This window comes from Parasteatoda tepidariorum, chromosome 9 (assembly GCF_043381705.1).
Source record: "Parasteatoda tepidariorum isolate YZ-2023 chromosome 9, CAS_Ptep_4.0, whole genome shotgun sequence".
Lineage (NCBI taxonomy): Eukaryota > Metazoa > Arthropoda > Arachnida > Araneae > Theridiidae > Parasteatoda > Parasteatoda tepidariorum.
In genome coordinates this window covers 31,403,551-31,418,741 of record NC_092212.1, presented here as the reverse complement: position 1 = coordinate 31,418,741, position 15,191 = coordinate 31,403,551, and the positions used below count along the sequence as shown (strand labels likewise).

At 26.6% G+C, this 15,191-nt stretch overlaps 2 protein-coding genes across 12 annotated transcripts in view; one reads left to right on the top strand and one right to left on the bottom strand.

Annotated features, from left to right (window-relative positions):
• LOC107440780 (neuronal PAS domain-containing protein 2) overlaps positions 1–11,467 on the top strand; it is a 110,519-nt gene extending 99,052 nt beyond the window's left edge. For all 11 annotated transcript variants that reach the window (XM_043048163.2, XM_016053813.3, XM_043048164.2 and 8 more), the window contains 3 exons: positions 258–580; positions 2,417–2,779; positions 4,065–11,467. In XM_043048163.2, coding sequence (XP_042904097.1) covers positions 258–580; positions 2,417–2,779; positions 4,065–4,178 — 800 coding nt within the window. In that variant the 3' untranslated portion in view covers positions 4,179–11,467. The remainder of the gene's footprint in view (positions 1–257; positions 581–2,416; positions 2,780–4,064) is intronic.
• A 2,046-nt stretch (positions 11,468–13,513) lies between these two features.
• Positions 13,514–15,191, bottom strand: LOC107440782 (zinc finger protein 182; the record flags this gene model as incomplete). The annotated part of the gene is given in 1 exon segment (XM_016053823.2): positions 13,514–15,191. A coding segment is annotated over 1 exon segment (379 nt), but the record flags the coding sequence as incomplete, so codon positions are not given.

The following is a 15,191-nucleotide window of genomic DNA, read 5'->3' as shown; positions in this document are numbered from 1 at the left end:
CGAAAAAATCTATTTTATATTTGTCGAATTTTTATTAAAATGCATGCTGTAATTGATGGAAGAGTTTTTCTACCATGATTGCTTTTCTTAACTTCTCGCTGTCTTACTTTGATCACATGATTTACGGTTTAATTTTTTTTAAGAAATTCCTATTCTTACTTAAGGCTATCATTGTTTTTATAAACTATAAGTAATTTATGAAACTACAATAGTAACTTTAATGTATATAAAATTGAAATGTAAATAATTTATTTCAGCTTCCTCTACAAGTACTCGCGTTAACACAGTATTATACTCAAACAAGCAGCGCCGAGAAATGGCCTCTCCAGTTTCTCGGGCATTTCATTCTGCTCACCCTATGTTACCTGAAAACTTTGTTGAACCTCAACATCCAATATCTAATTTTCATCAGAGTTCTCAAGTAATCGTGGACACGAGTGCAGCAATATCTTCTTCTGATCCTGTAACAATGCCGTCTCAAGAAAGAAGTGATTTGTCCAGGCAGTTATCATCTGAAAGTGTTCCTCTTGTATCTCATTCACCTTCCCTTATGTTGAACAATGAAGATCATGTTCAACAAGTATGTTAAGTCAATATTCTTTTACGCTTAAAATTCTTTCATGCCTACTTTATTTTCTTTTACTTGTTTTTAAATTTTGAATGAAATCTGTTTTATTTCTTCTTTTATGAAACTTGTTTTATTTTACCTACTAATTTACACCAGAGAATCTTTTTCTACTTTAAAATAAAATAGAAAAAATTATTAGTTGTACTGTAGGATCTCAAATACTTAAGCAATTGGGGCAGGACCTATATTTCTAATAATTGAAATATAGTATAACCTCAAAAACCCAGACTGTTCAGGGTTTAGAAAGTCGAGATTTTAGTATTTTACTGAAGTTAATAGAGAAGCTGGAGTTGCCAAAATTGTAAAAAAATATTTGCGACTCCATAACAAACCCATATAGCCTCATGCTAGTTATTCTGGCAGTTATTTTATGAATTTTCTCATGGTGTTTAAACTCTCAATATTTTAATATGTTATTGCAACTCCTTGAATAATAAGACACACTAATGCTGCTTTTATTTGCTTGGTTTACACTGATTAGTTTAAGTTCACATAGTTTTGTGATTATTATTATTTTTTTTTTTAGGTTACTACGAAGCATTTCTACAATACCCATGTTTTTAATGAAGTATTATTACAAATGTGAATTTCTAATCATGCATCTATGTCACCACTCTTTGACAGTTTGAATTTCATAATTTCATGTTTTTTTATTATTATTATTTATCCAGTAGAATAATAGATTTACATTTTGTTTTTAAAATCCTCACATTTGTAAAACATAATTACCACCAACTAATTTTAAATCACATACTTCTTTGCGAGATACTCTATTCATGAGGATTTCACTGTAATTCAATTTTTATGGGTAATTTTTTCAGCAGTAATTGCTTTGAACTTTTTTAAATTCAGATATTTCTAATAGCATAGTAGCATTACGATTCGGATAATTTCATCATAACTTCATGTGATTTTGTCAATTGCATTCTCATCAGTTATTGTTATGGATTTCCAGATCTTTAAAGTTGATTTTTTTTAATGTGATAATGTCTTTTAAATATAAAATATTTTATTATAAAATAATATGTTTTAAAATATTTTATTATAAAATATATTTTAAAATATTTTATTGTAAAATTCATTTACATGGGATAGTGATATTTCTTATCTTTCTTGAATAAATCATTTGTCCAAGAAAATTTCTAATTCTAAATTATCAGTTTATGATTTTTAAAGTTGAATTCATTGATTTGTACTGTTTTGCCACCTTTATGCAGCTTTCTCCTAATTCCAATTGCTCTGTATTATATTTTTTCTTGCACAGCAAGCATAACATGCTTCTTATAACCGAAGTGGAAGTAATGTTGATCACACTAAGCTTCACTAATAATTATAAAAACACAGATTAAATAACAAAAATTACATCTTTCAGATTTCTGTAGAAAAACCAAAGCAGCCAATTTCACATAATAACAAAACAGTGCCTTTGTTACTAATATGAAATGGACATATTATCTGTATATAGTCATGCTGTACAAAGAATGCTATTTGTATTGAAGTCCTCATGTCTTTTTTAGCAAAATCTGTCAAATAGTTTTCAACAAATCAAATTTTAAAAGTAGAACTTTTTCAAATTCCATAGCTAAGAAACTATTCTTCCAATTTCGTTCAGAAATTATTCCTCTGAAATTCGATTAATAAATTATAAGTTATTCAGGGTATCTTTTTTTTAAAAAATAGTTACTTTAAAACCTGTGAGACCATTTTCAGATAATATTTATTTTATTTTTTTATAATATTTTCCTTGATAATATTATCCTTATATTTATTATATTTTTTTGTATATAGTCTCCGAATGAAAGGTTAGCTCCTCCAATGAACCAAGCACATTTGCAAGAATATCTGCGGCGACGACATCAAATGCTGCAGCAACAAATCAGACTTCAGCAAGAAGAGTTGCGTAGAGTGTCGGAGCAGCTTATGTATGTACAGTTTGTCCAACCCCCTCCTCCAACTCATTCAAATGTTCCTTATCAGGTTTCAGGTGTAACAACCATGCCAAGTTATGTTAATACTTATTCTGTTGTACAACCTGGTCCATCAATGCCTCCTCCAATGTCTGAAGAAAGCGTTATTATTAAAAACTTGGACAGTTACTCCAGGCCTACACAGTCTTCTCCAAGTACATCTAGAACTTATATGAATCTCGAGGTGACTAAAAATTTACTTTTTTGAAATAGTGAATTATTTTGTCTACTTTGTACTTCTTGGACTTAAAAAAAAAAGCAAAGTTTGTTTCAAACTTGAGGAAATATTAAAAAAAAATCAATTGTTCAATGCTTTAAATTATATGTCAGAGCTGAAAGGTATATATATATATAGAACTGCTATATTTTAGTACTGATTAGTAAAGCCTAGATGTTTGCTACTTAAAAATTTCTATGTATGCCTATAAAAAAACAAAGAAATTCCTTATCAGAGTTTTATGTATCTAAACAAAAGCACTATAAAATTTAAAATGTGAAAATAGGCCATAAAATGTTTTAAGAAAAGGCATTCAAAATCTCAACAAAAAAAGGCTCTAAAAATATATGTAGAAATGTGCACATTAAAACTTATGCGCACATGTATCTAGTTTATAGATCTGATTTAATAATTTTGTTGATAGATCTGCACTGTCCAAAAGGGTCTGAATTTACTAGTGTCCTTACCATGGTCATTTAAAAATGTCCTGAAAAACTGAGCTATGTGGTTTGACCCTGGTTGTGTGGTGTGTATGTATGGAGAGTGAGGAGAAATGAAGATTTTAGAGATACTGATTTTAGAAAATAAGTTATATTTTACAAGTCCAGCTACTTTTTATTAACTATAAAATCTTATTGCAAAACAAGTAAGAATCACTGTTCTAAAGCAGTGGTTCCATAAAGGTGTTGGGTTCTCTGGAAGGATTACAAGGGCTCTAAAAGTTAAATTTTTTTTTCTAACCAGTAATGATTATTATATTTATTTCAATCCATAATTTATTTTATATTTTGGTTGTTTATATGAAGTTGTTTATAGTGTGAATGAAAAAAAAAATAAAAATTTTATTTTATTTTTAATAATGATTAAATTGGGAAAAGCATATGCATTTATAAAAAATAATTAAGTATTTCTCATTCTGCTTTTCAAACAACTGAATTAAATTTCTCTGATTACTATTTTCCACGTTTATGGAAAAAAAAATTCTTCGATAAATGCATACCTCAAAAACAAATTCATAATATTGAATACTTCATTCTACACTCGATCATTTAGTGTTCCATAGTAAAAACAAATTGGGAACCATTCCGAAGAAGTGCATAATAGGTTGTATTTAAATGAGTTTATACAAGAAATAAAATAAAAATGTTTTGAAAAATCTGAAAAAAATTTTTTTTTTCAAATTTAATAAATATATACTGTCTGGTGTGTTAATTTCAATAATTTTTTCTAATGTAATATTTCATTTTTCTAGCCTGGCATGTGTGGTGCTTCTACAAATGCTATGCCTCACATTTCAGTAGAACAAAACAATGAAGCTCTTGCTCAAAGTTACTCAATGACTCATCCAATGCCCCCTAATTCCTGAGACATGCTTTTTCTTTTACTGATTTTTTTCAGAACTATTTTGCTGTTACAAACATAGAGGTTTACTAAAGAAAACTGTTAATTAACCTCTGATTCTAGTCTGTGTTGTTATCTGTTTGTTAGCGTTCACTGGTTCTCATTTTTTCACACAAACACTTATTTAAGATTGACTTGTTTCTGTCATATTTTTCTGCATGTATACACATTCAGTCATATCATTGTATAAACATATATTTACATAGAATTTACCATAATTTTAATCACCACATATTACTATGTTTCTGATTGAATTTTTAGAGATAATTGTAAAAGGCAGGTCTATGACCTCATTTTAGAGACTTATTTTTATATGACTTAGCACAGTGTATTAAATTAGCAAATGTGAGACTCTTTTTGCAAATTTCAGTCCTAATCTTTACATGAAATGTTTGCCTGCTTTGAATAAAGTGCATGGATAGTTGTACCTCAATGTCAGACAAGTATTATACATTATTTATATACTAATGTTAAAATATTTATGTTTGTACATATTTGTATAGATAATACAATTATATTACATGCCATGCATATTATTGTACATTTATTTTCATGTATCTACTATATTATAAATTAAATATGCAGGTATAAATGGCATAAATACAAGTACTTCCATCCATGTTAAAATGAAACAGAAACCATTTTTGAAATCAACGTTACAGTGTATATGCCAAATCTTAATTTGTTGTACAGTTATATGATGATTGCTCAAATTATGTATTATAAAAAAATGAGCTTTAATTTCTGGAAGCTTGCATAAGACTTATTTTTTGGAAACAGCGTGAGAGTACAAAATTTATTTAGGTTGTGATTACATATCATTAGTTTTAGTAGCTAATTAAAGTTAATTATTTATTTATATAAATGCATTTTAAAATGAGTTATTGTGTTTTGTAAAAGGTATTTTTCAATTTAAAAAGTTACATCTCGTGTCTAAACATATAAAAGAGCTTTGTTTCTGCAACATTTAAAAAAAAGGAAGGATTTTAAACAAATTTTTGTTTTTATAAGAATTGTTCTTATGTATATAGTTTCAAGTGTTTTTTAATATGTGAGATTAACGTCTTCCCTTGTAGCATCTTAGCAAATTTTGTTTTGTAAATAATAGAGTTGTGAAGTTGGTTGTTGAAATGCCCTACTCAGATTCCAGACTTTTATAAAAACCTCGATTCTGAATAATGTTTTATTCAAATTTTCTCAGAATTCTATACTTAGTAATTGTGACTTTAAATTATATGTTTTATTTTTTTAAATACAATTAGATTGAAAACTATTGAATTTAAACTACTTTTTATGTTATTAATATAATAGATTTTATGGTGAGATTTAATTTTAATAATTGTAATATTCATTCAAATAATATCATTGTTCACATTGTTTTTTTTATTATTTACTTTTATTTTAAGATTAAAGACTTCTTTTAACCTATAAGTTATAACTAATCAGAGTTAAGCAAATTTTTTTAACTCCAACTGTGCAACCCTAGTAAATTAAAAAAAAAAATTTTTTTTATCATTTTTATTTTGTTGAATATTTATTTCATATTTGAATTGTATCAAACAATTCTTTTTATTTTTATTAACACATTGTATTTATAAGTTATTTCAATACATAAAAATATATTTATTTTGCTCCCTTTTCTTAATCTCACATTTATTATTGAACCTTGTACACATAATATTTTTAAAAATAATTATGTTTGACTTTTTTTTTGGTAATCTATAGTTATATTGCTAATTGTATACATAATATTTCTTAAGAAAATATTATAGAATTTGAATGTTTAGTTAATCAATATGTACTTAAGATTCTTGATTAAGGCCACAATACTCAGGCAGAGTGATATTTTCCTATGTTATTCTGCCATTTTATGGTAGAAATAATACAGTTCAGTTTTAATTGATTTAAATATTATGTTTTGTTTTAGATTATTTCAAACTATATTTATTATTATTTGCTTTTAACCTGGTTATGTGACAATACTGTGCAATATAAAATTATTCCAAGTGTTTACTTTTGATTAAAATTGAATGGTATATAACATGTTATGAATGTGAAGTTTAATTTTATTTAAAATGTTTTAGGTAAATGTATCTATAATTAGAAAAATAAACATGAATGTCCATTATTACTTTATATTGCAGAGTTTATTGTTTCCTTTTTCTATTAATTTTGTTAAATTTAAAAATTTTATCGATGTTTTCCTTTTTTAAGTTAACCATAATTTTGTATTTTAAATGCAATTTTATTTAGAAAAAATAAAGAACTATTATCGAATAAAATTAAATGAGAAAGTATCCTGGAATATAAAAATATTTTTAACCAATGGAATATATAGATACAAATTGCCTTAGCAATCTGTTCATTTTTTTGTGATGTGAGACTGTTCACTATTGTTAATTTATGATAAAGATATAAATTTATGAAATAAAAAATTTTATTTTTCTCAAACTTTTCCACTTTTGTGTAAAGTGTTCTGAAAATATGCTGAAAATGAACAAATTCGACATAGAATTATTATTATAATTTTTAAAATAGTTTAATCAACTGCAATTTTTTAATTAAAATAAACATTATAACACTGTAATGTATTAATTTTTCAAGTAATTATTTATGTAATTTCAATTTCTGATAGCAAATACATTAGAATCTTATTGCTTGATTTAATTTTTTTGAAAAGTATAAATTGCTTATTTTAGTTAAAATTTTTCAAAATCTAAAAATAAAAGTGGAGAGTAGGTTAAGACCAGGTAGTGAGTTGAGATTGAGTACCTTGATTGTGTTGAAATTAGTTCCTTTTTTAGAGGACTAATTCTGAATTACACTTTACTAGACAAGAAGAAAGGCCTACCATCTTTGTACGTTATTGCTGATTAATTCACGGTATTTGTGTTGACTTTGTCAACTCTCAAATTCTTCAAATTATGCACATACTAAAGATTCATACCTTAACAAATAATAAGGATTTATAGGAATAAGGAAACAATAGTTGCACTGTTTTGATATTGTCTGCTTTCAAGATTAAGACTACCAGGTCTTGCTCCCACCCTTCATTTCATATTTTGTAGAATTTTACATATAAATATGAGACATTCTTTGGAACTTTTTCTTAAAAAATTAGTTTTTTATGGAATTTTGATCGGGCTCTCAGCGGTTCCGCGGGCCCCGACAATTGTCCTTCTCCCTTCAAGTATAACCTTGACTACATCACAAATAAATTACATGCAAATTTTTCTTAACTTGCTGTGTAAAATAAGAATGCCCTCTACTTTTTCACTAAAATCGTAATCTTTCTAAATTTTCCATGGAATTAACATGTATACCCAGTAAGATTGAGTGATTTGACTACAAATAAGCATTTATAAAAAAAGTAGTGCATAATCACTTTTTAGAATGCTATATTGTACACAACTTAGCGATGAATATCCTAATTAAATTGGACAGTTTCTAAGACAAACAGAACTCCATATATTTGAATCTTAGCTACCCGGTCTTACCCCTACACTAAAAAATCGGGCAGGGAATATCTTAAATTATTATGATTTTTTTTTTGTAATGTTTATCAAAAAAGTGTTAACTTTTTTTTTTTGGCATTATGTATAGCAAATTAGCTTTTGTCCCATATGTTTCTCTGGGGTGTTTTAAAAGTAATGGTGCATGGGGAAATGTCTGAAATTTTAAAAAGTGCTTGAAAGAAAAAGTTATAAAAATTTTGTTTAAGAAAGAAAGGTTGTATATATATATATATCGACTTTGATTGTAGATGCTTAGCTCACCAGAAGAATCCAAACTTAATTTTAGAACAAAAATTAATTAAAACTTTGTTAGTTCGCATTGTTGTGGCAAATTATTGTATCTATATTATTTATATCTTATGTATATGTATAATTATGGGTATAAAAAAGGACCCTTTGATTACTGTAACTGTAAACTCTAATATATTCTTGCATATCATTCATGTGTAATATATATATTCTACAGTACCTTCATTTAATCAAGTTGTTGTGTGAAGTATGCTATTTTTATTTAAAAGAAATTATCTAATTTTGTTTTTCTTGGTAATAATTAAAATATTTCTGTTTAATAAATTTTAATTTAATCAGTGTTTAAAATTATCTGTCGCATTTATGTATAATTTAAAATGTTTTTTTGAGACATGCATTTATATTACATACTCTATATTAAAATGTTTATTATTCTTTGATATATATAGGATTTGATTGAACAGAAATATATAAGTATTATAAGGTGAAATCACTATTTTTGATTATATTAATATATATTTTTCCATCCGGAGAGCTTAATTCACTCAAATAAACATTATACATGTTTATTTGATTAAGCAATTCATTTGAAAACTTTTAAATTCAAATTTTTGTTGAATGTTTTATGTTAATTAGAATATTGCAAACAATTTTTATACAAAAGTATATTTATACAAAAGTATAAATATTGTTCCAACAATTTTGTTTTTCTGTCAAGTTTTGCATAACAGTTACAGCATTCAAAACACTAACTTGTTATTTGCCTACTTAAAAAAAATCCCTCCTTGGCTCTTCATTTGGTTTAATAAGTCATGTCTCTTTAATCAGTTAATAAATGTAGTAATAGGATCTAACAGCAAAAAACAAAAATTATTACATGTTTTATTTTTATGATGTAGAAGAAATTCCAACATATATTTCAACATTTTTGAATTATGGAAAGCATAAAACGTTTTACTGTCTTACATTTGCAAAATATTTATGTTAACTGAAAAAAAAGTTTTATGTTTTAGTTCTCACAATCATATTATAAGAGAAATAACTTTTTTTTTATAAACTGATTTTTAAATACATTTTATATAAACAAAGTAGTAATTTTAGTTGTGATATTAGAAATAGTAATAAAAAAACACAATTCAGATTTAATTACACACATAAAACATATATTCGTGTATAAATTTTTTCTATACTTAAATCTGACTTTTGGAGCAATTTTTTGAAATGTTTTCTTATTCTATAACAAACATAATGTAATTCTATTTACCTAATTATTCTACTATATGTATGTTGGAATGAGACTCTGAGCTTTAAATTTTGTATTAAAATTCCAATGAGTATGAATGTGATGTTAATAATTTCCTTGAATTATTAAGCATGATGTATGTATTAATGGAAAGTAAATTCATATTCTTGATGTTTGAAATGCATGGAATTTGAAAACTTAACATTTTAAATATTGTTACTGTTAGGCATTAATTAGAAAAAGTTGTGATCTCTAACTAGAAATTTTACCAGCATGAGCTTCGATATGATGACCATTTGAAGTGCTTCATACACATGAACCACAATTTTTCAAACTGTTCTGTAGAGTATTATTGGTGAAAAACAATATTTTAATGTATGTACTGCGATGTTTCTGGGTAATGTGCTGCATCTACGTATATGGAACAAAGAACAGTTTGATGTAAAAATGTCTCTTGAAAAAAGTGTAGCATGTTACTATATTGCTCCAAACCTTTTATTTGTTTTGTTAATGCGATACACATTTACATTTGTATAAATTTAATTGCTTAATCCTGTGTAAATGCACATGGTTTCCTTTTTATGTGAACTTTATAAATGCAGCATTTACTAACTGAAACATTGTTAAATTGAGTAAAATTAAAATTAATTTTAGATTGAGCATTATTTAAATAAAAATATTACCATCTTAAAATGAGAGAGAGGTCATCAACTTAATGTTTTTCAATATTTAGTCCAGAATTTTGCTATTTAATGACTAAAAATTTCTGTGATGCAAAATTAGCTTTCTAACCATATAACACAAAGCTTATACAGAGCATTCTGTGATCACTGACTTAGTAAAAAATGAAGGTAAAAAATACACACATTAGTGATAAATTAATACGTATTTAAACAAATCACTACTGAGAAAGCTAAAATTTAAAACTTCTAAGTCTGTTTGATTACAAAAAGAAGCAGGGGGAATTTAAACATGATTATTAGTAATTTATCCTAGTTTTTCCAGGTAACGGCTGGGTTTTATGTTTTTTTCTTTTCTCATAAGTGATTTATCAAATTTTAATAATGTTCTTTTCTTAGATTATAATTTGTGACTCTTAATGTGTGAACTTTTATTTTAGTTTTTGATAAGGATTAAAAAATTACTTATTAAAGACTGTGATTATGCAACTCCCTGTATATCCCATCTGTGGTCTCTCATTGGAGGCAAAATTCTTGAAGAAAATAAAAGCTGTTTTGGTGACAGTAAGGATTTGGATACCTGCAATATTCAATGAGAATTATTTATTAGATCAGACAGAGAAATTTACAAACTTTAACTTTACTTAAAATTACTAACTTTAAATAACAAAAAAAGCCACATAAAAGAGAAATCATTGTATTTATGTACTCTAATTTTTCACTTAAACTATGCATAAAACGATAAAATAAATTATTTAGGGTTTTTTTTACCGTATTTTTCTGTGTGTAACTCTTCACTCTATTTTAAATTTCAATTTAAAGGAATATGCATGTATTGGGTGCATAAGTTGACTCTTGAATTCTCATTTATTAAAAATAAAATTTTTAACCATTTATGATTATATTGCTTGCGAAGTTTCTTAAACTAGCGCCATTATAATATTTTAGATTTCTCAAGTTAATAATAATCACACAAAAAATATATTGTGGATTCTTAAAAGTTTTATTATCATTATATAAACAGATTTGGTTGTGTTATTATTGCATCATTTTTGATGTTGTATTTATTTTATAGATAAGGAACATTTCTTAGGATCAAGTTCATTTAATTTGTTTCAGAAGAAAAAAAATCTTTAGCTCAATGTATTACTGCTGTATAAGTCAGTCTCTTTTTCTTACTATCATTGTAAATTAGATGATTAAAAAGTTAACACAATACACCGGAAAACATGGTATATGCCTTACTTTGGATAATTAATGAGTAAAAATCATTATTTGTATGACCTTTTTTTTACATATATCTCATACAGATTCAACGTATTTTTGTCTTTGCAAAGTAATGTTCAATTTCACACAATATCTATCATGTTTTTGAGCAGCTGATGATCACAGGTGTATATGTTAGTTATGATAGAATTTATTTTTATATTCACATTTTACTCTTCAAGTGAATTAAACCATGACTGAACATATCTATATGTAATTTTTGCATGAACAAAACTCTGTATTGATATTTAACAGAATTTTTCATATACCATCATGTTAAATAAAATGTGTATAAACTCAATATGGTGTCTTCATTTGATGTATTTGTAAATAAAATTTCTTATATAATTGTACATAAAATTTTGAATGGAATTAAAATCTTAAGCTCTAAATAGTTTGCTTAGTTTTAACCAAGGGAAAATTATCTATGGCAGTGGTTTCTATCATTTTTCTCCATTTAATGTGCTTCTAAAATTAATGAAATTGGTAGTATTTAATATGTAGTTTTTAATATGAGGTTGTAGTTTTGTAGTTTTTAATATGAGGTAAGAAAACAATAAAATTTGTTTTTTATGTTGCATAATAGCTTCTCAACAAGAAACCAAAACATGATTGTAAAACATCTAAGTACAAACATTTAAAAAATTAAATTGAATGCAAAATTAATTCAACAAATTAACTTGTTATACGCTGATTAAGCATATGTTTAATTTAGAAAAACCTTTAATGGTATGCTTGTTTTATAATATTACAAAAGTTAAAGACCTCATTATGTGCTATTTTAAGAACAAGTTTCATAAAATAAAGTGGCCGATTTATAATGATACTATATGATTATGCCACTTTGCTTTACTTGAAAATCTTTTTCTCTCTTTACAATCCCATTTGAATACCGTCTTGAAATTTGGCACCACAGACATTGCTAAAAAGAAGTCATATAATCTAATTTTTTTTTTCTGAATATTAACTTTTTAAATTAATTGAGCAATCTTATTTAATGAAATGACATTAAAAATTAAGCAAAATAATACAAAGTTCAGTTTTTTAAGTCTAGTAGTTTTCTAGTAAAAGTTAAAGAATTAGTCATAGGTGTTTTTGTGATTTTTCTTACATTGTGTGGCTGGTGTATAACTAGGAAACAAATGGTACAAAAAATCTAAAATTTGGTATTTTTCATGTCAGTTAAAAGTTTAACAAGCCAAAAATAACAAATACAAATTGTTGACTAAAAAAATGGTTTGATACAGAATTACCTTTTTAAAAAACATATACATATTACAAATATGAAAGCTGAGCCTTGGTAGCTCAGGAGATCACTTTCCTCCCAATGAGGTGACCCGGGTTGCACTGGCTGGCCGATTAGAATTCCGCACTTAGCTCACTGACATAAATTATTCTCAGAGGTAGACGGATCATGGGTTCGAGTCCGCTAGCCGTTAGGCTAATAAAAAACAATTTATAAGAAATTATAAAAAACTATTTATCCCAATAAATTTCTTAACAAAAAATAGGAATAGACTATCTGAAATCCATTCATCCTTCTATCTGTTATGTATTCTTGCAACCATAAACTATTTTCCAATTGAAAGTTTTCTAAATCACAAAACCATGCAACGGTTTTGTGAAATTTGGCTCAAATGGGATGAAAATGAAACTTTCGCGTAAGAAATGTGTTCTAAGGTAAATGCAAAGACTGCAAGTTTGGCGCTCACCAAATATAACTCCATGACCTTTTCCAAATTTTGGCTCAAAAATGTTAAATTCTTTGATTTTTTAGACAATTTCCAAATTCCCAGATAGCGTGGCAACTCTGTCATGAATACAAAGTTTTTTCTGCAAAAGGAAAAAAAATTCAGCCTTTTTTGACAGTTTGATAACAACTATAAAATTAAGACCTGTGATTTAGTTTTTCCTTCAGTTTTGATGCTATTGAAAATAAATCACCAAGAAATCTTTAAATGACAAATAGTAAATATATACTATAGTTTTTCTTTAATCATTTTTACCATAGTGTTAGTAATGTGTTTAGCGCCCTGAGTGTTGTACATTAAATAATTAATAGAAAAAAGCAAAAAGTTCAAACACAAAGTGCATGCATATTTCTCTTTGGTGTAATTTAAAAACCAAAAGTCACCCTTCTTAATAATTTTTTAAAAAATTTAGGTAACACTGGTATAACGAGAATCCGAAATTAAAGAGCAAAATGATTTGGCCCTCTTGTTTTAGTTATAAACAAGTTCGACTATAATTATGTTTTTAAAATTTATTTTTATATCATGTTTCCTATTTTTTTCTTATGAAATGACACTCATATATCAATAATGCAGAAAGAATAATCTTAATACTATTTTGTTTGTAAATATATGATTTAATATAGGTTACATTTACAGAAATATAATTACATTATCTACAATAACAAATATTTACACTTTTGACAAACAAATCAGTAAACTTTTTATCAGTGTTTTCACTACAGGGCGAGAATCTTGCATATTTTTTTTCTTTTCTCGCAATAAAAAATGATTAATGCGAGAAGTTCACGTACTCTATTAATCAATTTAAAAATGCGCGAGTTTTGGAAAAATTTCGTCTTTTGCCATTTTGAATAAAATCCGTTTCACTCTTCTTCCTTGATCTTTCATTATTTTGAACATCAGTCCTTGTTATCTAGCTTCTCTATTTATATTCAGAACCGGTGCGAACAGCAGAACACCCCCCGAACCACGGAACCCCTTTCAGAACACATTTCTCTGCAACCACATGTTCACCATAGGTAAGGGTTTTTCATGTAAGACGTTTAAATTTTTTTTGTAAGATGGACAAATATCTTGTTAAGGCGACATCTTCTACTCCGTAATGGACAAATGAAAATGAAACAAATGTCAGTAGAAATGGTCAAAACGAAACAAATACGGATCCTTTTCAGCCAAATAAATATAATAGCTGATGAAAAAGTAAATATAGAACATTTTCCATATGATGATGCATCAAAAATATTCAATTAGAAGATGTTAAAAATATATTATAATTAAAGAAAAAATTTTTTTTCCAGGTCTATTCGTGTTTTTTTAATTTTTAGAAATCTCACACTGTTTTTGAGAAAGGGTGAGAAATTCTCTCTAATTTTTTTTCTGTAATGAAAACACTGTTTTAATACATTATTAATTTGATTCGAGTAGGATTGATATTAACTTAAAACAAAACTAACTATGTGTATATTATTAAATATTCTCAATTCATAACTTTCACAAAAACTTAAAATTTTTTAATTTTATTAAAAAAAATTGAATTATTTCAAATTTTAGAGATTAATAGCAAAAAAGACAATCAAAATTAGGAACTTTTCGGATAGCAGCCGGGCAAAAGGGGAAGTTACCAAATAATTTAGAACAGCACCACCAAAGATAAAATTTTTAAAAAATTCCACAACTGTCATTTTTATAATTTTTTGCATATCAATGAAAATTTTTTTAGTTTTGCTTTGGTCATTTGTGGAAGTAGTTCTAGAACCTTTCCATAAAACCATTCGCTAACTGAAAAATACTCAAAATTGTATGAATCTCTCTCATACAAACACAGTGTTTCTTTTTATTTTTTATATAGGATTAAAATTAAATGTGACTCTATTTTACACTGCAGAAATAAATCATGCACTTGCGACTTCAACTGTGTAGCCTATCCAATCCCCAATTGAATCATTTGACTCTTCATTACTGTGTCGATCCGGATTATTTTGAGGAGGATCTTCAATTGATATTGTAGAGCTGAATTCATCAGACACATGAGTTGCCATGTGTCTCTTTAATTGATTTCTCAAACTAAATGTTTTATAGCACAAATCACACAAGAAAGGCTTATTTTCACTGTGAACAGAATGGTGCTGCTGAAGTGTACCCTTCGTTTTAAAGGATTTTCGACAAATACGGCACGTAAAAGGGCGATTGCCATTGTGGGTTAAATAGTGCTTTTTAAGTTGCGTCTTGAGTATGAACTTTCTATCACACTGTTCACAAGTATGAAGTTTT